At 45.8% G+C, this 23,216-nt stretch overlaps 2 protein-coding genes across 5 annotated transcripts in view; both read right to left on the bottom strand.

Moving 5' to 3' along the window:
* Positions 1-7,609, bottom strand: part of DRC5 (dynein regulatory complex subunit 5) — a 15,631-nt gene extending 8,022 nt beyond the window's left edge. The window contains exon 1 of one of the 2 annotated variants that reach the window (XM_074310775.1): positions 7,494-7,609. The gene's annotated coding sequence lies outside the window, so the exon portion shown is untranslated. Of the gene's footprint in view, positions 1-7,486 lie in introns of both variants that reach the window. The other variant, XM_074310774.1, reaches the window with a different exon arrangement.
* A 1,129-nt stretch (positions 7,610-8,738) lies between these two features.
* The window catches only part of AARS2 (alanyl-tRNA synthetase 2, mitochondrial), an 80,816-nt gene continuing 66,338 nt past the window's right edge, over positions 8,739-23,216 (bottom strand). For all 3 annotated transcript variants that reach the window (XM_074310769.1, XM_074310767.1, XM_074310768.1), the window contains exons 2-22: positions 22,390-22,581; positions 21,497-21,642; positions 20,784-20,951; positions 19,231-19,375; positions 18,012-18,157; positions 17,728-17,836; positions 16,487-16,525; positions 16,225-16,336; positions 15,642-15,769; positions 15,012-15,162; positions 14,293-14,465; positions 13,769-13,882; positions 13,453-13,593; positions 12,021-12,158; positions 11,807-11,916; positions 11,538-11,646; positions 11,240-11,362; positions 10,908-11,018; positions 10,238-10,321; positions 9,863-9,973; positions 8,739-9,523 (exon numbers count right to left, since the gene is read on the bottom strand). In XM_074310769.1, the coding sequence (XP_074166870.1) occupies positions 9,356-9,523; positions 9,863-9,973; positions 10,238-10,321; positions 10,908-11,018; positions 11,240-11,362; positions 11,538-11,646; positions 11,807-11,916; positions 12,021-12,158; positions 13,453-13,593; positions 13,769-13,882; positions 14,293-14,465; positions 15,012-15,162; positions 15,642-15,769; positions 16,225-16,336; positions 16,487-16,525; positions 17,728-17,836; positions 18,012-18,157; positions 19,231-19,375; positions 20,784-20,951; positions 21,497-21,642; positions 22,390-22,428 (2,565 nt within the window). In that variant the 5' untranslated portion in view covers positions 22,429-22,581 and the 3' untranslated portion in view covers positions 8,739-9,355. The remainder of the gene's footprint in view (positions 9,524-9,862; positions 9,974-10,237; positions 10,322-10,907; positions 11,019-11,239; positions 11,363-11,537; positions 11,647-11,806; positions 11,917-12,020; positions 12,159-13,452; positions 13,594-13,768; positions 13,883-14,292; positions 14,466-15,011; positions 15,163-15,641; positions 15,770-16,224; positions 16,337-16,486; positions 16,526-17,727; positions 17,837-18,011; positions 18,158-19,230; positions 19,376-20,783; positions 20,952-21,496; positions 21,643-22,389; positions 22,582-23,216) is intronic.

The following is a 23,216-nucleotide window of genomic DNA, read 5'->3' as shown; positions in this document are numbered from 1 at the left end:
AGCAAGAGAGATGGTTAGTGTCAGTAGCTGGTACATTGCAGGGACCCATAAAATGCTTAGAGATCAAGCTGGGCTATGGCTAATGGGGCACTGAAGCAGAGAGCTTAGCAGCCCTCTCTGGAGTCTTTTTTAGGTCAGTATTAAGATACAGGAAGAGCCAGAGGGAGAGGAGATGGCACCAAGGTGAGAGACACAAGGATAAGCTAGGGAAACATCAGAAGAAAGGATAGGGAGGGAAGTATACTGAGGGAAAGAGTTGGGGATGGAAGTCTGTGGGGGAAGACCACAAACACACATATAACAGAATAAAGATATTAGAATTAAGAGGATTTGGGAATGACTTTCTTTAGAAGATGTAATTTTATTTGGGTTTTAAAGGAAGCTAGGGAAGCCAGGAAACAGGAATCAGAGCATTCTAGGAAATGGGGAAGAGTCAAAGAAAATACAGAGTTGAGAAATATTGTGATTGTGTTAGCCAGGGCCTCCATCTATAGCATCATCAGGACTGGAAGCTGGGCTGAGGAACTTCTATTAATGCCGATTGATTCCTTCTCTGCACTTTGCAATTGAGAGTATGGCCTGCGGATCCTAAGAGATTGAATAACTGGCCTGGAGTCACATAGTATGGGTCAGATCAGACCAGAACATAGGTCTTCCAAACTCTGAAGGTAGCTCTCATTATGCAATACTGTCTTTCACCTTAGCATTAAAGAAGGAAGTTCTATATTCTTAGGTAAATGTAACACTTATAAAATTATTAAGGTTTTAAGCTTAATAGGGGATTCCTTTAGTTAGGAATTTGATTTATTTAACAGAAATTTGTTTGATTGAAGGAGATGTCAGGGAAGGTGTGTACTTGGTGGATGGGTTGAAATCCTCTACAGAATAGCCTTTGGGAGAAAAATCTATTGCCTTTACAAATGTGGATGTACATGGGAGCATACCTATGATTGTGGAGGCAAGTGTATCTATAATCTTTCTACATGCAAAGAAATACAATCTCCCCTCCCTTGTCTCCCCACCCTGAGTCCAAGCCCTCAGGCAGAAGAGAAGGTTCTCTTGCCTACCTCTTTCCCATAATTGTTCTTGGTTCTTCCCTTTTTTATTAAATATTTTTATTTTCAAAAGATGTACATAGATAATTTTCAACATTCATCTTTGCAAAACTTTGTGTTCCAAATTTTTTTCTCTTTCCCCAGCTCCCTCCTCTAGACAGTAAATAATCCAATATATATATTAAATATGTGCAATTCTTCTATATATATTTCCATAATTATCATGCTGCCCAAGAAAAATATGGTTCTTCTGTCTTAACATGAGCTTGGTTTTATGGGCTAGAACAGAGCCAGGTCCATGTTCTGGGTGGATGATCAGAGTCCCTGCCCCAGCGTCCAGAGGTTAGTCACAAGCTGGAGAAGATTCCTAGGTCAGGCCTTTTCTCTTCATTTCTTTGTTTTTTCTCTCCATTTCCTTTCTCCAATCTCATCCTTCTAGTGTTAGATTCTGACTTAAGACCCCCAGTCAATCCATCAATTGAGTATTTATTTAATATCTACTTCATGCTGGATACTGAGCTACATGCTGGGGATTCGTGTACAAATGGTATTATTCCTATTCATAGTGAGCTGACATTCTAAGCTCTGCTTTCTGGCTTGGGAGGAAAGCGATGAAGGAGTAGGAAGAGTAAGGGGTTACCTTTGTTTCACTGACCCCTTGTCTGCTCATGCTTGGGTCTTGACACAACAACTCTCCTTGAGAATGGGTCATTAGAGAGAAGAAGTGGGAAAGAGGTGGGTGAGGGGAGAAGGCAGGAAAGAAGGCCCTGGTTTCCTCTTCTTTTCCTACAGACTTTCAATATTCCAGCCAACAGCAGGCATGCATTGAAAATAAAAGTAAATTTGGGTCTGAGATTCAGGGGATGCGATTGTGCCATAAAGATATCCTCCTCTCACTGATATCTTTCTAGCCTCACTTGTGGGGATCCTGGTCCTAGGAGCTAGGGCTGGAATTGGAACAGAGTCTGGAGTGCTTAGGACCTCTATGCCCTCCTCCCCAAGCTCTGACTGCTTCCCTACTTTGCCTGGACTCCTTTTGAATCTGTTCCTCGGCTTCCTGCCCGGCAGGGAGGGCTCCTTTGAACCAAGCCACAGTGTTCCCTGGCAGAGAGAGCACAGCAGATGGTGCTGCCCCCCGTCTAGTCCCACTCGGTGGCTAAGTGCTGGCTGCAGCACCTTAACCACCTAAGGAAGGGAATTGGTCTTGAGGAGTCTGGAGGGAGAGCCCATGTGGAAGACCCATAGGAGGCTGTGAAGCAGAGAGCCTGTTCTGTAAGAGGAGGAGGAAAGGGGAAAAGCTGGGGCTGGGGTTTTTGCATTTTGATGCTCAAAATGGAAATGAAATTCAGATTCATGCAAATTAGAATACAACACATGTAACTACCCAGCCTAGACAATTTGAATGACAGGCCTGTGGGGAGGTAATGGGGTAGGGGTGAAGAGAGAGGGGTCTATGAGTGAATAGGATCTGTAAACAGGGATTGGGTCTTTTGGAAGAGGATGGCATCTCTGAGAAAGGATGGCATTTAAGGGAGGGATGGATTCTGTGAAGCTGGGATGGGGTTAATAAAAAGATGAGGTCTGTTAAGTAAGGGGTTCTGTTAAAGGAGGATAGAGTTTGTGAGGAAGATTGGGGTCTTTGAAGAGAAATGAAATCTCTGAAAGGGGTCTATTTAGAGAGGATAGAGTTTGTGAGTTTGGGGGTCTGTGAAGGATGGGTTTTATGAAGAAGGGGTCTGTCGAGGGAGGATGGGACCTCTGAGGAAGGTGGGTTCTGCGAAGGATAGGGTTTATGAAAGTGGGAGGTCCATGAAGGGGTCTCTTGAGGGATGATGAGGTTTGCAAGGATGATCTATGAAGGGAGGATAAGTCCTTTAAGGAGTGAAGAGGTCTTTGAAGGGAAGGGAGGCAGTCCCCCAGGGTTGGATCCATGAAGGAGAGTGTGGTCTCAGAGATGAGACAGTCAGAGACACAGTTCTGCTCCAGGCTGGCGTCTTCCTCTGAGATCCAACGCCTTCCTGGTATATGAAGACCTTCTCAGAGCTGGCTAACTGGAGGATATCTAACCTCTCCTCCTCATGCCCGGAGGCTGTGCCTTTAGGGAGAATACCTTTTCACACGAGAGAACCAAAAGAGTCTTTCATTTGGGGAGGCATCTATGCCAGTCCAGCAGCTCCAAGCTCCATGTATGTATCTGTCTACAGCAGGCAGTTTTTCACACATGTGGATGACCACATGTCCTAGTTTGGCTGACGATCCTGATTTCAGTGACCCGCATTCGATGCTCAGAGGTGCAGGGAAATGTCCTCTCAGTCCTTTATGTAACTGCTGACAAACTGGGGTTCTAAGAAGCAAAGATGAGGAAGGAGAACTTTCTAGGTATGGGGGACAGCCACTGGAAAGATATGGTGATGAGAGATGTAAAATCTTATGTGAGAAACAGGAAGTAGGCTAAATGTGGTTGGACAGTAGAGTTTGTGGAAGGGAGTGATATATAAAAATGTTCTCTCTCCTCACATGGCCACCACCACTTGACTCAGATGTTGCAATAAATTTTGCAATATTTCCCTGCAACAAGGGACTTTCCCCTGACTAGTTTCCAAGGAAGGAAGGATTTCCTAACAAAGAGAGCCATCCAACAATGCCTTCTTATCCTGTGTGACCCTTTCTCTAGTCTTCCCATAAATTCTTTTTGGGGAAGAATGCTCTCTGTCCACACACTAGGGCCTTTCTTCTTTTTCTTTCTGGCCTTTCTTGACATGATATAAACGTTGACAGAACACAAGCACTGTCCATTGGTTATTCTCCATACTTATAAAATGACTGGCCCACCTTTTCCAATCATAACATCTTTCTGTTACTATTTTCTTTGCTACTTCTTGGTCACAGTTGCCACCTACCCATGCCCACAATTACTTTCTCTGTTGTCTTTTGGGAGACCTGCAACTTCTTCAGAGATTGTGATAATTTCTAGAAACATAATTTCAAGGAACACCTTGCCATTTCTTCAAAGCAATTCAGATCTTTTTTCCTCCTCTTATTCTTCTGTTTCTCTGGGCCCAGCTTGCTGTTAATCCAAATTCTCTGTTCAAGAGGCCCAACTTGGGCTGTTGATTCATCTGCAGATGGTAGAGACAACAGACAATCTTCATCCATTTGATTTTTGAGGACTGGATCATTAAGCTGAATTCTCTTTGAGGTACTGTGGTGCCCACATAAAGGGCCTTGTGATGTTTTGGATCTTCTTGATGGAATCAGTACAATGCCACTGGCAAAGAGAACCTCACCATCTGTAAGACACACTTCTATTTGGACTTAGATACTGGGTCTCCTTCAAGATGGTGACAAATACCTCTGTTCATTTCTCTATATAGTTCTCACTTGATAATCAGAGGGTTATCAACATCTACTTAAGAGGGTTTAATTGCTGAAGTTATTTATAGTTTTAAAATACTCTTCTGAAGCACAGAAGCCAATCTATGGATCCTTTCAATTTATATAGTTTGTTAGTCCCCATTGGGATATAGGGCTCTCTGCTTATCTTGGCTGCCACAAGCAGTGATTTTAACATTACTTTCTCCATAAAATACCTCATTCCTGTGAATTTCTAATTAATGTCCAAACCTAAGTCACTCTTCCTGTTTGCTTTCCCTATTCTTTCTTGGCTGGAGTTGCTAAAGAAAACCAGTTTGATGCAACACAATCTACATTTCTGGGATCAACTTCCATTGTATACTTATTGTTCCTGGACTATCCAAATACTGACCTTTGGTGGATTTTCCAGTATGCCCCTTTCCATATCCTCAGTGATTCTAGACGTTCAACACCAAATATTTCTCTCTTTTTCTTTTCTCTGACCTCCTGCTTGACTGACCTGACTTTTCACCTAGCTTAGTGGAAGAAATGTCTTCAACCTCCATATTTACCTGTCTTGTTCAGGCAATTATCTAGTATCTCAGTTACATCTTTATTCTCATTCTCTCCAGTGGTTCATTCCTTTTTGTCTAAAAACACTCACCCTAAAATTCTTCTTTTAAATTGCTGTCTCTGCTGCCCTTAAACACCCATTCATACTTTATCTTTAAAAAATTTGAGCTTTATCACACTCTACTAAAAATGCATTCTTCAAGGTCACTGACAGCTTCCTGATTGTGAGATCCAACAGCTTTTTTTTTTTTCCCCCTAATATTGCTTCCTTGGCTTTTCTGACACTCCTGTACATGAAAACCTGGGTTCAAATGTTCTCTATGTGACCATAAATCACTTAACCTATCTTTAGTTTCTTCATCTGTAAAATGAAAGGTTGAAATTTGTTGGCCTCTAAGGTCCCTTTCAGCTCTAAACCTATAATCTTTCCTTACTCTCCTATTTTTCTAATTCTTCCTTTCCTGCTTCTTTTTCTCCTTTTCTGTCCTTCAAGATTTTACCATTGACCCTCTTCTCTCTTTACTCTTTAAGATCTCATTTACTTTCATCTGCTCACCTCTGACCACATGACTTCCAAACATATTTCTCCAGCCCTGACTTCTTCCCCAAGCTCCAGTCCTGTATTTCAAAACTGCCTTTTGAACATCTCTATTCGGATGTCCCACCTATATCTCAATCTCAATGTGACTAAATATGAACACATCCTCTAAATGTATTTCCTTGCCTAGTTCCCCCAAGATAACATCACAGAATGGAAGAGTAGGGGCAAATTTAGGTGATTCTTGACCCTCTGGGGGTGGTTGCAGCAATTGGGTGACACTAGAATAGAATAAGAATTCTATAGCATCTATTAAATGTGCCAATCACCATGCTATGTTTTAGAAATATTACCTCATTTGACCTTCACAACAATCCCACAAGGAACAGTTGAGGAGACTGAGGTAAACAGAGGCTAAGTGATTGGTACCATGTAGCTACCAAGTGTCAGAGGTCAAATTTGAACTCAGGACTTCCTAAATCCAGGCACATGACTCTATCCACTGTATCTAGTTGCCTCTATTCCCATCTATCTATACTGTACTGTATTGTACTATAACCAGGGAGAGCTGGGATCTGATGAAATAATCCACATAACTTGTGGGGAGAGCTATGTGGGGATGAGAGTGAATGAAAAGACAGTCAAGGAAAATGGGATGCAACCTAAGCTTTATCACCAGTAGCGAGACAAGGGACAGATATGGATTTCTGGCTGGAAGGAATGAGGAACATATGGAATCGTGGAAGGTATCTTCATCTGGTTCACTGCTCCCATTTGACAAATAAGGAAATTGGGGCTCACAGAAAGTGACTTTCCCAAAATTCATGAAGAATCTCAGCTCACATCTCTCTTCTCCAAATCCAGTGCCTTTTCTATTGTGCCGTGTTCCTTTCTGTCTTTCTTCTTTCTCCTTCCCACCCCCAGAATACATGAGTTTGGTTTCTCACCCTAGCAAAATTGTTTCATAAATGTGATCACACACATTTATACAGCCCGTTAGAATTTGCAGAGGGCTTTTCCTCACAACAGTATCTGTAATACAAGTGCAATTTCCATCATAAAGATGAGACAAGCTAGGAAGCTGAATGATTTGCCAAGGTCACAGGCTAGTGATGGACACAGCTGAGACACAGTCAGGCTTCCTGCCTCCCATCCTTTTCACCACACTGCACTGTGAATCCAGGTTACCTGTCCTCTAGGCTTATGGCTCTTGCTCAAACCCGCCTGCAACTCCAGCAGGCTCAAATCCAGAACTGACCCAAAATGAATGAGGGCTTTTTTTCTTTTTTTTTTTTTTAACCTTCCTCACTCTGCCTCAAACACTGATAACTCCTACCAGGCTTTTCTTCTCAGCTTTCTAAAGGTCATTGCAGTGCCTGTCCACCCGTCTGTGAGGAGAAAAGGATGCAGCAGCCTACTCTGTAGTCAAGGGAAGGAGACTGCAGGGAGGGAAGCAGGGAAATTCTGGGTTTCCCAAGGGGCCTCTGTCCCAAGGGATGTAGAAGCAGAGCAGGAACAGAACAGAGGCAGGAGGATTAATGATGTCCCCAGGCCCTTTGCACCATCTTCTTCCTCCTTTCATAAGCAACCAGCCCTCCCCGCTTTACTGCTAAGTAAATAACCACTCCCTGGGGACAAGGGACTGGGTATCTTTCTTCAGCTGCTGCTGGGGCTACAGGCTTTCCTCCCTCCTCTCCTCCAGCCAAGAGGGAATAGGGACCAATTCGGGGAAGCTGTAGCACAAAGAGATTAAGTCCTGAAACACCAGTCATGGAAGAGGACAGAGGGTTAAAAGGTGGAGATGCTGGCAGAATAGGATTCTTTTATCCAGGGGGAGAGAGAGGAGAAGGCAGGAGGAAGGGAAAGGGCATCTGGACAGGGTGAACGACAGGGACATGGTTATAAAGGAGACGCAGAGCACAAAGACATCAAGTGGCCTCCCCCCCCCCCCCCAAGGTCTCCTCACCAGCTACCTTGGTCGCCTTCAGTTTAGTTGGGACCCTCTGCCTGGCTCTGTCTCCATGGAGACGCCTCCCCTCCCCCCCACCGGAAGGCTCTCTGCATTGGTTGCCACGCACGCGGGCTGTTGTTAAGGGAAGGAGTGTGCGAGTGAGCGCCTGCGCAGTTTGTAGTTTTACAGTACTATATGATGTCTACCCGTGTACTTGCAGTGTGTCCATATGCGCTTTGTCCCTCTTGAGCACACCTTCATGCTTTCCATGGCACTGTAATTTATTCTTTTGGGTGTGAGGAGCTAATTGTAAGGATTTGTCTCAGGTCTCTATTTTCTTTAGATAAATTAAGGTTTAGAAAAATGGGTGTTGCCAGGATAGAAGTCTGCACCTACTGAGCCTAACCCCTGGTCTTCCCCCTTCTGGCCAACCTCAGGGGAAGTCGTGGAACAATTTCTGTAAGCAAGGATTCCCAACAAGGTTTGTCTCTCCCTCCCCCCTCCTCAGCAGTCACAGTAATCCCTGGCATCTTTGTGCAGTTCTTTCCCTCCAAGAAGGAAGCAGCCAGCTTGTCCTCAGCCCGGCCCCACCAAGCCTCCCCTGGAGAGGTGTGGGTCTGCTTCTCATTTTCTAGGGGGTAAGGCCACGGCTACGAGATGGGCACAGGGGAGGGAGGGTTAAAGCTTAGCTTGTTTCCCTTCTTTCTCACTGCCCCCCTCCCCCAATGAGCTCATGTCCTTAATGAGTTGGGAGGGAGGAGGAGCCTGGACTCGACAGAAGACTTGGAAGCCCCAGAGACATAGGCAGGGCAGGCGTAAACAACAGAGGGGCCAGGCGCTGGGAACTTTGGAGACAATTGTGTTCACAGCAGTGATTAATCAATAAGTCAGTAACATCTTAATTAAAATGAGAAATCAGCTGTCAAGTAGACTGCACCATGGAGGGGCCAAACTCCACTTGAGGAAGAGAGACCTTTAAATTACATCTTTGGACACCAGGAGGCAGGTGGCCCTTTTAAATTTTCATGTTCAGCCATCCATCCAGACTCAGTTGCAGGGGGAGTCATCCTAGCTGGCTCCCTTCTCCCTCATTAAAGCTCCAGAGAATGCCCGGTTTCCCAAGCACTTGGTGGTAAAAAGTCTGGAGAAGGCTGCCAGAAGACAGATGCTTAAGAGACTTTTAGACTGAGGGAGGAAGAGAGAATATCATTTCATCAGGGGTCCTGTTGTGACCTTGGATGTCTTAGAGAGGACCAGCAGGAGGGACTCAAATGCAGAAATGTTGTTTAATTTTCAGTCTGATCTGAGTTTTCCCAGAGTGCCAGGGACCCAAGACCCTTACATTCTTAGTTTTGGAGACCAAGAGGGCTGGGCTCCTCCCTGTGGCTCAGCTTGGTTTGATGCCATCTGCAGAGATGCTGAATCAGTGGGGAGCAAGGGCTCAGATCTTGGGCTAGTCCTAAGTCCCTCCCTTCCCCCAGATAGGCCTGAGGGAACAAGCAGAAGTGATGGATGTCCACAGAGGTCTGAGATGGGAGGGGAAAGGAAGGGCCCTTTCCTTCCTAGTAACAGCCTGGCCAGATTCCTCCTCCCTTGGAGGTGGGGGAGGGGCAGTCCCAAAATGCCATCATTCTCCATGTATTCTTTTTCCCTCTTCCCTGAGCTGTGGGGGAGTAGTTATCCTTCTGGGATCACTGAGTCTCAGAGTCCTGCCCCACAATGGGAAAGCTGGCCCAGACAAAGGACCAAGAGATAGTTATGCCGTGGCTCTTCTCATGTTTCTGCTTCTGTCTCCATCCCTGGTTTCTTAGTTCTTAGGTACTTGGGCCTCTGGCTCCTGCTCCACTGAGCAGTCCTACTCCTCTTCATCCCCAAAGTTTTGGGTTAGAGCTGGCTGAGGGCAAAGGATCGGGCAATGTTCAGCATAGCCTCCACATCACCAGTGTTGCCCGCGCCCTGCGCCACAACTCGGGAGCCCCAGGCCTTGCCTCCCATCTGGCTACACACAACCGATGCCCAGGTTTCAGCAGTGAAGGTAGTAGGGACTGCATCCTAGAGAAAGAACAGACAGGAACTGACCTTCCTACTGCCCCTCACCAGCAGCACACAGCTCCAGAAAATGAACTTACTGGTGTGTGCCCATATTTGTGGTTGGTCTTGTTAGGGAAATCAAGTCAGAAGTCAGATTTAAGACAGGGAGGGGAGACAAGGAAAGCTATACTTAACCCTTGGGTTCATAGTAGCTCCTCCCCATCCCAACTATTATTGGAGAAGAGAGATGGATAAAGAGATATCAGCATGGGCCAGATAACATCTCCCATTTTAACTATTTAGCCAAGAAAGGAGAGGTGGGAAAAAGGATGATGGCATACCTTTGCCCTGTCTACTCACCTGAGCCACTTGACAGGCACACAGTACCTTCCCTGGGGCCTGGGCACTGAGCAGTAACACGGAGGTGCCAGGGACTTGCTCACATAGCTGTTTCGCCACCTTCACTAGCAGCTGGGTAGGTAGGGAGAATCATCCTAAGACATGGTGATTCAGTGGCCCTATGATTCCCTATGCCCCTTCCCTCACTAACCACTGGTCTTTTCCCACTAGTGTCCTCTTGCCCCTGGTTCTTTTCTCTCTAAAGATCCTCACTGCGACAACTCTTATTTCTATGCCCCTTGTCTCTATCCCTCCCTTCTCCTGAAGCCCAGCCACTTCCTCTGTTCCCTCCCCTCCTTAGGAGACCTCGTCTTCTGACTGCTCCCTATGACACACCGAGAGGGACTCAGCCGGGACTGCATCTATAATGAAGGGCCCCACAGGGTGTCTCTCCAGTAGTTCCTGGGTTTTTGCTGTGGCCTGGAGAACAGAGATGGAAGCAAGGGAATAGAGAGAGAGAAGAGCATGTTATCTGAGTGGGAGGTTGGAGAGAGGTGGAGAGGGGCAGTCCCAAAATGCCATCATTCTCCATATATTCCTTTTTCCCTCTTCCTTGAGCTGTGAGGGAGCAATTCCCACCCCAGGTGTTCTAGCTTGACCTCAGCATTATTCCTTCCACTTACCCTGGCCCGATACTTCCTATAGGTTCTGAGAAGCATGGCAAGGATTCTGAGGTGGTTAGCCCTCAGTGTTCTGCAAAAACTGTGTAAATTCTACTTAGGACTTCCATCATCCTAGGCAAGCTGCCTTTTGATAACCCTAGGCCCTGGCCTCTTTCTCCCTTCTGCCTTGACTCCACATCATTCCAGAACTTCTTATTCTGAAAGTCTTCCTTATGACCAAGATCTAACTTCCCCATTTCCCGCCCTGTAAAACTGCTCTGGACTACTCTGGGCCAGTTCTGTGATGTATGCTGTCTAGGTGATGGGGAAGACATTTCTCTGCATGTTCCAAGCTATGGGACAGGGCTCTGCCCCCATGTCCCCCCCACAGAATGTTCCCTTACCAGATCCACCTCCAGTTTTCGGATGGCAGTGTTGGCACGACGCTGCAGCCTCTTCAGGACCGCCTGCAGCTCTCGACGCTGCCACTGGGGCATCACAGCTGTGTCCACTGTCTGTGGTCAGAGAAGCCAGCATTACATCTACATTTCCAGTCTCACAGTGCTCCAGAGCAGAGGTAGAGCCTGGGCCCAAAGCACCCACTCCAACCTTCCCTCTCAAAAATTCCCAGCAGTCTGGTCCCTCTCTGTTAACCTTCTTGGCAAGAGACAGGGGGACTTGCGAAGGGCTTGGACTGGTAGAAGGCAAGGGGTATGAGATAGTATGTGGTCCTCACATCACTGAGCCGTCCCACATCCTTTGATAATTGCTGAGCCATTCTGATATCCTGATTCCCCTGGCTCAATCGAGCTGCAGCTGCTTCAACCTCTTGAGCCAGGTTCTGACCAACGTCACGGGCCTGGCAAGTGGAAAAACAGATTATCTATTAGCCACAATTACTCTTAAGATGACCTGCCCGTACCAAAGATCTTAGGGGCTGTTGTGCTTTTTCCAGACTGCCTTCCTCAGCTAGGGATCCCTTCTCTCTTCACTTTCAACCTGTCTTTTCTCTCTCTTCCCATGTGTTCACTGACCTGCTGGGCCTGCTCTCCAGTGACAGCCACCAAGCGGATGATGCCCTTGGACAGCTGTCGTTCCCCCACAATAGTCAGGTCCCCTATGGCCCCTGTGCGTAGGAGGTGCCTAGGGCAAAGGAAACAGAGATGGTTTGAGGAAGGGCATTCCAGATGTCCATTTTAGAATATGGGGAAGCAGAGTTGGAAAGGTTAATGGGGACATGGAAACACCAAGACTGAGAGCAATATAAGGCACAGGGGGTAATGGACAGAGTGAGGTGACTCACGTGCCACAACATAGTTCTACGGAGGTGTGCAGTGCAGCCTGAGAGGCGGGGGCCAGGACACTGGCTACTGGTACCCCCACAGACACCACCCGAACAGGATCAGGGTATATCTGTGGCAGATGAAAGAGTAGGTACATTAATGATCCTCACCTCAAAGGAAGAAGCTTTCCTGAATCTTCTACTGAATCCTTACCTTTCTTCCTCTCCCTCTTACCTCATTAAGTGATCGTAAACCTGGAACTTGGGTGGTCAGCTCCAGAGCCACCTCAGCCATATACACAGGCTCATCCCTCCCCACAGCCTCTTGGATAGTTTTCTCCACTGTCTGAAGCTGCTTGGGTGTCAATGAGGCCTGTGAAATAAGGAGAGGAGAGAGTGACTCCCTTGGATGTATTTCTTCATAAATAAGCATTTATGGTAGGTGGCTCAATAACTGGTGGATCTGATGATTCTCAAAACCAGTGAATCATGTAAGAGATCAGTTAATCAAAAACTGAACTCACTGTTATAAGGTGATCTAAAGAAGAAAAAGACCAGATTTCTGCCTTTAGGAATCTTATAATCTACAAAGTGAGGGAGCTCTGTTTATAATCATCATCCTAGATAACAACTATAACACTAAGTGCCAACAATTGCAATATGGTACACTTAGTATAAACTGAACATGAATGCTAAGGGGATGCTAAGAGAAAGGCTGAGATATCGGATGGCTACCTAGAGGATTCCTTAAGGGATGAGTTTTGAGCCAGATACAGAAAGAGGAGAAAGACATAGGTGGGCAGAGAGAAGGGAAATGATCCCTAAAATGTACTAAAATAAGCAAATTATGTAGACAGAAAGAACAGATGCTCTTTTACCTTCATTCAATTAGGTCTGGTGTGTCTTCCATGAGGAATTCATGGGATAAACAATATCAGAGCTAGAAGGGATCTTAGGAACTATATAGCCTATCATTCTCATTTTGAAGGAGGGGAAACAAAGATCTAACTAAAGGTACCTATTTGTAGATGTTTTATATATTATTACATAATATTTATGTATGTATTATGCAATGTCATTGACCTTCCCTATCCTTCCCATATCACATAATCAGAGCAAGAAAAGACTCCAGCCCTAAAAGCAATGCCCTCTAGAACTCTCCTAACATGTGGCTTTCAAGCCTCTGCTTGGAGACCTCCACATCTAGGGCCCACACCTTTTTCTTTTTTTGAAACAATTGGAATTAAGTGGCTTGCTATTAAGCATCTAAGCCAGACTTGAACTCTGGTCCTCCTGACTTTAGGGCTGGTGCTGTATTCATTGAACCACTTCTTTTGAGCAGCTCTCATTACCAGGAAGTTCTTGTATCAAACCCAAGTCTGATTCTGTGAAGCTTCCACCTACTACTCTCTCCTCTTTTTCTCGGATCAGGGAGAATAACTCTGGCCTCTGGTTCCCCAGCCAATCCTTTGGAAGATGGTTACCATGTCCCTCCCTAAGTCTTCTCTCCTCCATGCAGAACATCCCTAGTTCTTTCAACTGTTCCTCATGTGGCAGGGGCTGTACTCTTTCAGAGGATCTGGTGTGCCCACCTCAAAATTAATGCTTGTGCCCTTCACACAACTCCCAGACCCACATACCCTCCCCCCAAACCTTGTCCTGCTTACTAGAGTGGACACATCAAAGCGAAGTCTCTCAGGACTGAGCTGGGAGCCACACTGCTCAGTGCCTGGGCCTAACTCTTGCCGCAGGGCCCAGCTCAGCAAATGGGTAGCTGTATGTTTCTTCATGCAGCCCAGACGCCATTCCTACAATACAAGAATTCTCACAATTAACCTGGGAAAGGAAGGTGAAGGGAAAGGGGTGAGCAGGGAGGCAGGTGGGGTGTGGCTCAGCCAAGCAAGTTCTAGGACATCCTTCTTCCCTTCTGCTCTTAGTCCCTTCCAAGAAGCCCTAAAAAGTGAGATAATAGGAAGGCCTTACCTCATCTACATACAGCTGTACCTGGTCTCCCACCTTCAAGGTTTCAGGGGCTATCACCTCGTGCAGAATGAAACCCCCATACGTCTGGGCCCCAATGACTGGGAACAGCACATCCTCAAGGAAACACAGAAAGACAAGATCCTTCACTTTCAGTCTTCTCCATGGCCCCATCTTCTTCCCTCACAGCTCTACTACCAGCTGAGCAACCAAACTCTCAGGCTGACCCCCTCTGGGATTCAGGGGAGATGAAGGGGAGGGGGATCCAGTCATGAGGGTGTATGCAGAGGAATAATCAGCAGATGTGGGATGGTGATGAAAATCACCATCTATTCAATAAATATTTAGTGAGGGCAGATAGTGATGAACAAGACAATTTCTGCTCTCAAAGAGCCTACAGCTGGCAGAAAGGATGTCTTGTATCTTACAGGAGGTGGAAAGCAATGTTACAGAAACTCAGAGGGGAGAGATGAGTGCGACAAAGCACGATTGGGGAGAAATCAGTGGGGTAACAGAGCCTGACTCACTTGTTGCCCTTTGCGTATCAGGTAGCCACGGTCAGAAGCCTGGCCCCCTTGCTCAGCATAGAAGCAGGTCTTATCCAGGAGGAGGCCACAACGTTGACCCGCTCCAACTGAGCCTATGGCCACCCCATCCAGGCTATACAACTGTATTATCTCAGCTTCACAGGCTCCAAATTCTGCAGGGAAGAGGAGGAAAATGGGGTCAGTGCTAGGAGAAGGAAGGTAAGCTAGGATGGACATTGGGTTTAAGGGGAGTCTGCTGATTCATGAGGGGATTGGACTAGATCTGCTCTTCATTCAGGACCTGGGTCTGTGAACTTAAAAAAAAATTTTTTTTTTTTGATAACTATACTTTAACATGATTGGTTTCTTTTGTAATTATGTATTTTATTCCTTTAAAAACATTATTTTGAGAAGGGGACCATGGTTTTCACTAGACTATTGAAAAGGCCCATGATACAAAACTGGATGGTCTCTAAGGTTCCTTTCTGTTTTAGGCCCTAAGAAATCAGCCATCCGTTCCATTCTGCCGGGGAGGTAGAAACGGGTGATGAGCCCACAGCGACATCTGGTGGCTCCCTTTGAACAGTGGGTATGGTAGTGGTGGTACCTTTTTATCAGGACAGCTCCCCCACTGAAGTCACTTGTGAGCAGAAGGGGGAGGGAAGAAACAGGTCCCCAAACTATAACTCCCTCACCCCTCTTCCCACATGGACTCTCACCATAACACCCATTAGGAAGCAATGAGTAATTATACTTGGAGGAGTCATCCGTTGGGGGGACCCCTTGCTTCTGCAGATGGCCCAGGGCATGGACATCCAGGCACAATTCCAATTTCTCCGCTGGCTTTGCTTGTTGAGCTTGGCTCCGACGCTATAGGATGAAGAGGAGAGTAAGGGCTGGATCCTCTAGTGATGGGATGGTTCAGGTCCAGGATAAAACAGGTCCCAAAGATGAAACAATCTCAGTGTCCCAAGAACCATAGCCACTTCTCACCTCTCACTTCTATTTTCACAACAGGAGAACTTTAGGGAGAAATGAACCTGTCATTCAGCCCCTTTGCTTCATGTGTCTACACTGATGGACCTGACAACCCGGCATTTGCTCTTATTTCTGGCTGTGGTTTATGACTAGAGAACTATGGATAAGGTCTGTCTCTCCCAGAGTGGAACTCGATGAGGGTAGGGACCAGGTCTCCTTTAGTCCTCCCACTGGTCATAGCCTTCCACACAAAAGGATGTTTAGGATAAGTGGAAGAGACCCTCCTCCCCCTGGGGAGCAAGAGAACATGTGAGGAAGTGACTTGGATTCTAGCATTTAGTTACTTGTGCTTCCCTGAGCCATCCAATTACCTGGGCCTCCTCCTGGGACAGCTGCTGTAGACCAGCTGAGTCCAGCTGGATACCCTTCTCCTCCAGCATCAGCCCCACCAGGTCCAAGGGCAGCCCCAGGTTCCCAGATAAAGACCAGGCTACTTCAGCTTAAAGAAAAAAGGGGCCAAGAACATAAGAGATAAGGGAAGGGAATGGATAAAGAGAGGGAAGGAAGATCTTCTAATCCCAGACTTTGCTTGGCTCCCAGGCCCTGGCACGGTGCTCTCTCAACTTAGTATCAAAGAGTCTAGACTGGAAGATCCTTAGTACCTAAGGATAACCAGAAGCTTTATTTAGGGTACTCTAAGGGCTCTGCTATCCTAGATGATGGAGGGGGGGAATTCTAGGTTAAGAACATAGAGCCATAGTAGGAGAGCATTACACTAGGTGTTGGGGGGAGGAGAGGAACGCAGACTCATGGTGCTCCAAGAGGAGGTGGATCATCCTACAGAAGGGTGGGGGCGGGGGGATGAGCTAGAGGGTAGGGATGGCAATAGGATCATGCTTTCTGAAGCTGTTCCCTACCCCTACCCTACCACTCTTGCCCAGAGACCGTGCTTACCTGGGAATAGTTCAGAGGGGCCCAACTGCCTCAGGGTTCGCTCGATGACACGGCGGCCTCGTTCTAGGCAGGATAGGAAGGCGCCTTCTTCCTCTTCGACCAAGCTGATAATCTTGAGGAGGTGGGAAGAGGAATGAGAGCAAAGGAAGGGAGATAAATTCGTTTACCTGAGGAGGCTGGGACCCTCTTGCCATACAGCTATTTAGACCTAAGCTGCTCCTTCCATATAAGCCTCCCCTTTCACTCCACCAGAATCCCCTACCTGTGATCTGTTCTTCTGCAGCTCTGGGTAGGCATCTCCCTGGGAAAAGGAAGAAAAGGCAGGAAGGTAGGGGTGACGGGAGGCCTTAGATGGCCTGTGAGGTTTACTCGATGAACGTTTAACCACAGTGTGAGATCCCGCCTGCCTTCCAACATCAGGCTCGTAGGTCTTACTCAGAACAGGAGCTGGGCGACCACTCAGCCCCCCACCCCTCATCCTCAGATTGATTTCCCAGGCCTTTTTGGGTCACGAGTTAGGCTTGAGGTAAGAGAAGCAGCAGCTAAAGCAAGACTGGGGCTGGAGCAGGGCAAGGAGACTGCAAGGACACCAACAGGTAGGACTGAAGTGTTCTAATCATGGCCAGAGATAAAACCCAGGTTCTACTCCCAGAGGTGAGGGGGATGGGCCAGGAGAAAGAAGTCCTTCCATGTCCCTGATCTCATCCACCCTCTCTCCCACCCTTTACATAACGCAGAAGGTTAGAGATGGAGGGACCTCAGAACCATTTAGTCTACCAGTTTCCTTCCAAAGGCAAAGAAACAAAGGGTCCTGCACAGGCTAGAACACAGGCTGACCACCAGTTCTGTGCTCCTTCTTTCACACATTAGGTTGCTTCCCTCTGGTCCAGACATGTAATTAACCATCCCATTCTTCCCTGCTTCACTCCTCTAATCACAGAATTAAGAGAATTAGAAATAATCCTAGAAATAACCCATACTCAAATAAGAAACCCCTCTACAACATTCTCATGAAGTGATTGATCATCCACTACTCTCCAGGTGACCAGGTGGTTCAGTGAATTGGGCATTGGCCTGGAGTCAGGAAAACTTCAGTTCAAATTCTTATTAGCCATGTGACTCTGGCAAATCATTTCATCTCAGTCTGCCTTGATTTCCTCAACTGTAAAATGGGGATAATGAGAGCTTCTATCTTCCAAGGAGATGATGAGAATAAAATAAGATAAAGTTTGCAAAATGCTTTGTAAACTCTAACATGGTTTGGAAATGTCAGCTATCATTATTATTACTATGAGTTATGAGATGAGAATTTCCCTGACTTCCTTGTTCACTGGATACTGGATCCTTGGTTCCAGTTTACACTGTTCCTGACCCTAATGACAAGGAAATTGAGGGGTGAAGGGCCCTAAGTGCCCCAAATTCAGATAGTGTCTGGCCAAATATCACCTGAATAATCATCTCAGGGGCTAAGAGGGTGTTGGGTAAGGAGGTTTCTCCTCTCACCAGAATCTCCACAACGATGGGCACCAGGCTGCTCAGGAAGCCTGGAGGTGCCTGCAGTACCTCTGATGAGAAACGAATGGCTCGGCGAAGGATTTGGCGGAGGATCAGTCTGAAAGCAGAGGACACAGATCCAGAAATGGAAATATCCCTTCTCCTTCTCCCCATCAGTAGGCTTATATATTGGATGTATCAAGGGATTCTACTCCTTCACCATGATAGCTCTCCAGGTCTCTGTTCTTCCCTTCCTACAACCCTGTAGCTCCATGTGGGCCTTTGAGACTTACGAGGCTCCAGTCATGCCGGGATAAACTCCATCAGCCATACAGATACTCAGGGTGCGGACGTGGTCTGCCACCACACGATATGCCATGTCTGTGCGTCCCTCATCTGCCACCCCTACGCGGCCCTGGTATGGGGGTGCCCTGCAGCCCTGGATGGTGGTGAGAAGCATATCCTGGATCAGCTTATAATACATCATACATCTGAGCCCAGACAAGAGCAAACCTGAGGCACATTTAAAATGTGATACTGTATATGTGCATGTGTGTGTGTGTATGTGTGTTTTGTGTGTGTGTGTGTGATAAATGATGGGGTGGGTAGGTAGGTAGAACAAGGGGAAGGACAAAAAGAGGCAAAAGCTTTCATGCACTCCATTTATGTGCCATACCTATAGCTGACCACATCACATGGTCTGGCAAGGAGGTGAAAAATCAGGGTCTCAGTCAATCAAGTGTTTGCCAAGTACCCACTGTGCTCAAAGTAGTCACAGGACTTAATTCATCTCCCTCTGATTTTTATAATCTGTGTGTCATTTAATTTCCTTGGACCTCAGATTGCTCATTTTTGAAAAAGGAGGCCTCAAAGGCCTCTGAAGTCCTTTCCAGTTCTAGCTTTTAAGTATAAAAACCCATTACCTGCCTTTAGGGAGCTTAACATTTAGACAGTGGTCACAAGATCTGAAGGGCTTTAGAACTGGGAAATTCGAGATCAACCAGTCTAACCTGCTGACCTTATAGAAACAGAAGCTGGGGCCTAGAGAAGGTCAATGACTTGTCTGGGCAATAAGTGGCCCAGCTGAGATTCAAAGCCAAACCTTCAGCCAATCCCCAGGCTCTGCCCTCTATCACATGCACAAGTTGGAGATTGAAAGAGTCCTTCCTTAGGAGGTGATCTAGTCCAAATACCTGTTTTTTTAGGTGAGGACACTGAAGTACTGAGAAGAAAAGAGGCTTGATTGAGGTCAGCAGCAGAACTCACCCTTGGGCATAAGACAAGCCCACGAAAGGCAAACAGCACTAAGCAGGAAATGAACCACTCAGGCCAAGTCCTTGCCAGCTCTATCACGGATGTGCTTTGTGATTTTGGGATGGTACTGCTCTTTGTCACTCTGAAGTTCCCACAAACAGGATCTGAGCAGAGTGGGTATGGGAAAGGCTGGGTTTGGTCTTGGGTCCAAGTAGGACAGATCAGAGGGATCTCTTAGGGGGCGACGGAGAAAGGTACCTGGTGTATAGCTGTAAGCAGCGGGGAGAAGAGATCTGTATCATAAGTAGAATGTTTGTTCTGCAAAACAGCTACCAGCCTTTCCAGGCCCATGCCAGTGTCCACATGCCGCTGGGGCAGGGGTTGCAGGCTTCCATCTGCTTCCCTGATGAGAACAGATTAGTTACCAAGGGCTTATATGCATTGATAGTTCCCTGGAGAGATGATTCCCTCAGAATTCTAAGTATGAGGTAAAATACTAGGGAAAGGGAAAGAGTGATGGCAACAGTGGTAGGGGCCTGATCAGCCCTCCCTGCAGGGCTATGCACTAGGACTCATGGTTACCAATCATGACCAACCACCAATGGAGGCAGTCTCCTCCTTGTTCCAGTTCTGCTCCTCTCACTAGGATTCAGAATTCTTTTCCTAAGCAGGTACATCTCAATGTCAGCCTCCGTTTCTACATATCCTTCACCTTTATCTCTTGCAACTTTAGAACCAGATAGGATCTTAGAAATCATATAATGTAATGATTTTAAAACATGAGCTGTGAATAAAGGGCTTTGTGAGAAAATGTCTAATAAGAGAAGTCTTTTGAGACTATTAAGCAAAAAGTTACATGTATTGAAACAACTTGAAAGATAGATTTCTAAGTATTATTTTATACAAATTGTAGTGATTTTAAATGGAATTTATCTTTCTACTATATTTTGTTGGCATTATATATATACTGATGATTTTTGTGGATTCTATATTCTGCAAGATGATGAAATTATTGTTTCAATTAATCATCTTGTTGACTCCTTAGCATTCTTTAAGTACATTATCATTTCATCTGCAAAAAAGTGAGGATTATATTTCTTCTTTACTTATAATTATTCCCCAGTTTTTTTTTCTTATCTTATTGTTATATCCAGTATTTCTAGTATGTAAAATAGAAGTGATGACAACAAATATCCTTGCTTTGCCTTTGAATTTATTGGAAAAGATTCTAATTTATTTCTGTGACAAATAGCTTTTGGTTTTAGGTATACACCATATATCATTTTAAGGAAAAGTCTATTTTTTTCTATTTTTAACAGGGTGGGGTCAGAGGCAGAAAAATATTTTTAAAAAAAATTAAGAGACAGCTACAGATATAAACTGTTGTATGTACTTTTAGGTGAGATTATTACTACTTTTATTTAATTGTTATATTCTGTTACAAGATATCTCATTTGAAATAGGAGTGATTTATGTGTCATGAGTGACACATTAAACGTTTTTTAAAAAAGAAAAAAAAAAAGATACATACTCCATATTGCAACAATTTGATATGAAATTTGGCTTATTTCCACTTAAGTTTATCTAACTCTCCCTTTCATTGTGCTGTTACAGGTGGGACCTTTTAGATCTCTGGGATCCCAGAAAAACAATCATGGTGTTCATCAATCCATTTCATGTCCAATGCTTGGGAAACCCTAATCCAGTCTAGTGTCTTGCCCATATTCATACAGGTAATTAAAGGGAACAGAATCCAGGTTTCCTGATGCCCAGGTCAGCATTATTTCCATGATACCATGCTACTTTGTTACCTGTTGTACTGCATGAAGACAAGATTCCAGAGTTCTACCAATTGGGGAGGACCCACTCCTGCTGATAGATCGTAGTGGATTTCAGTACACGGTCCACAAGGTCCTGTCTCACCCATCTCCCAGAAGTTCTCTAGTGACCCAAAAGGAAGCACCCGAGTAGAAGGTACCCTAGGTTAAGTGGGGCAAAAAACAGGTGAGTGTTGGTAGTGTTAAGTAATCTTCAGGACAGTCTAGAGGACCCCTTTTCCATCTTCCTTTCTTGATCTATAAATAACTTGAACTGTGGCTTGTCAGCTTCAGCTCGGGGTCTTCTAAGACAAGAGCCGGGGCATGGCATTTGTGGATCCTAGGTCAAGTTTGAAAATTATTCTTCCTTTGGAGGCTTTCACTGTAACACATACAAGTTGATTCATCACAATATAAATATCTGGCTGTCACAGAGAACAAAATTATCTGGTGTTTTAAATGTGGCTATTTATACAGAGTAATATTTTAAAATGTCCTTCATTTCTAATACCTTCTCAATGTGTAATGTGCCCTGCAAAAAATGCCTATCTTGCTTATTCTTAATTTTGACTGTGGTTGAGTACTGGAGATCTTTACTCCTCCCCTTTCCCTTTTTTCCCCAGAGAACCAAAAATACAGGATGCAAAATTGGCAGCTTTCCAAAGGCTTAGTCTCCTAATTTTAGAACTCTTCACTACCATGCTTACCCCAAGCTGAGCCAGATATCCCTGCTTTCGTAGTCTGGGGCCAACCCCTCAGGAGGATTACCATCAAAGTAGGTAACCCACAGCCTATCCTGGGGAATTCCATAGACTGTGGTCAACAGCTCCCAGGCCATGCTGCAGGCCTCTTCCTAAGTAAGAAAACAGAGTGTTAAGGGGAAATCCCCTTCTGTAATCCCACTATATAACCCAGCCCTTTCTTTGTACTACACTCATTTAAATTATATTTCTTGTCTTCCTGAACCCCCACATATATTCTTGTTTCTAAATTTTGCCCTACGGTATCCTCTCCTCCTGAGATGTCTTCCCTTCTACTTTTGGCTTCCATAAATTTTAGGCTTTCTTAAGAATCCGCTGAAGTCCCGCTTCCTCTAAAAGGCTTTTTTTGGACATCCTAGCCTTCAGAAAACCCGACCTCCCACAGAGTACTTTGAGTCTGTGTCCTTCATTCAGTAGCTATTTGACAAATATTTCCTATGTACTAAGTATTGTGACAACCTTCAAGAAATTCATAATTCAACAAGGGAGATATGATATTCATACAAATATGTACAACATGAGCTCATTTGTATTCTCCCCTATGTCTGATTCAGAGGTCCACACAAGGGAAGCCTGAAGGACAGAGGAAGGAACAGGGATCTACTGACTTAAGACACCTTTCTCTGATAAATCGTTTTTTTTATTTTTGCTTGAGGCACTTGGGGGTAGGTGACTTGCGCAGAGTGACACAGCCAGGAGGTGTTAAGAGTCTGGGACCAGATTTGAGTTCGGGTCCTCCTGACTTCAGGGCTGGTGCTGCAGCCATTGTGCTAGCTGCCCCTCTCAAGTAAATCTTGAGTTGTTTTTTTTCCTGATGGCAATATCTTCTATCGCCTCACCTTAAAGTATTCCCCTCCAAATGCCCAGTTGCCAAGCATCTCAAAAAAGGTGTGGTGGGAAAGGTCTCGGCCCACATCCTCCAGGTCATTGTGCTTTCCTCCTGTCCGAACACACTTCTGGCTGTTGGCTACTCGCCGGAGCCGGGCCAGCTCACTCCGAGGGTCCACTGTGCCCAAGAAGATTGGTTTGAACTAGGATCAAAGTACACGTGAGTGGATTCCACAATTAATAACTCACACTTTATTACACATGCAATATTTTCTCATCCTCATAACAACCCGGGGAGACAATAGTAGACAACAATGGACAATCCCCATGCTTCCACGCAGGCCGCTAAGTCCCAAATAGATTAAGTGATTTGCCCAAAGATGGACACGTACTTGGACTCCGAGCCTAGCCTAACCGTTGTGTCCCCCACGTCGTGCAAAGCGGCCTCAGAGTGACTTCTTGTTGGGTGGGGGAAAGATAATCCTCTTTTGTTGTCTCTAAAATGAGGATGGCTAGCCATCTGGTCTCTAAGGTTCTCAGTTCTAATCTAAGCAACTAGGAAACAACTCATCAATGAACACACATTTGTTAATTGCACTTTGCAAGACTCCAAGTGTGAAATAATCATTACCCCCAAACTTAAATTCTACATACTACAGAGGGCGCTCGAGCTGGGTCTCACAGGAAGAGAGGCGTTCTTTGGGTGACAGTGAGGGCAGGACGCACTCCGGACCCAGGAGAGGACGGCCACAGATGGAGCGCCGCGTGGGAGGAATAGAAAGAGGGCGCGTGTGGCCCAGAGAACGGAAGGAAGGCTACACCGCAGCTAAGGGCAGGC

This window comes from Sminthopsis crassicaudata, chromosome 4 (genome assembly GCF_048593235.1).
Source record: "Sminthopsis crassicaudata isolate SCR6 chromosome 4, ASM4859323v1, whole genome shotgun sequence".
Taxonomy (NCBI): domain Eukaryota; kingdom Metazoa; phylum Chordata; class Mammalia; order Dasyuromorphia; family Dasyuridae; genus Sminthopsis; species Sminthopsis crassicaudata.
The sequence above is the reverse complement of the archived record's forward strand: the minus strand, read 5'-3'. Positions and strand labels throughout refer to the sequence as shown.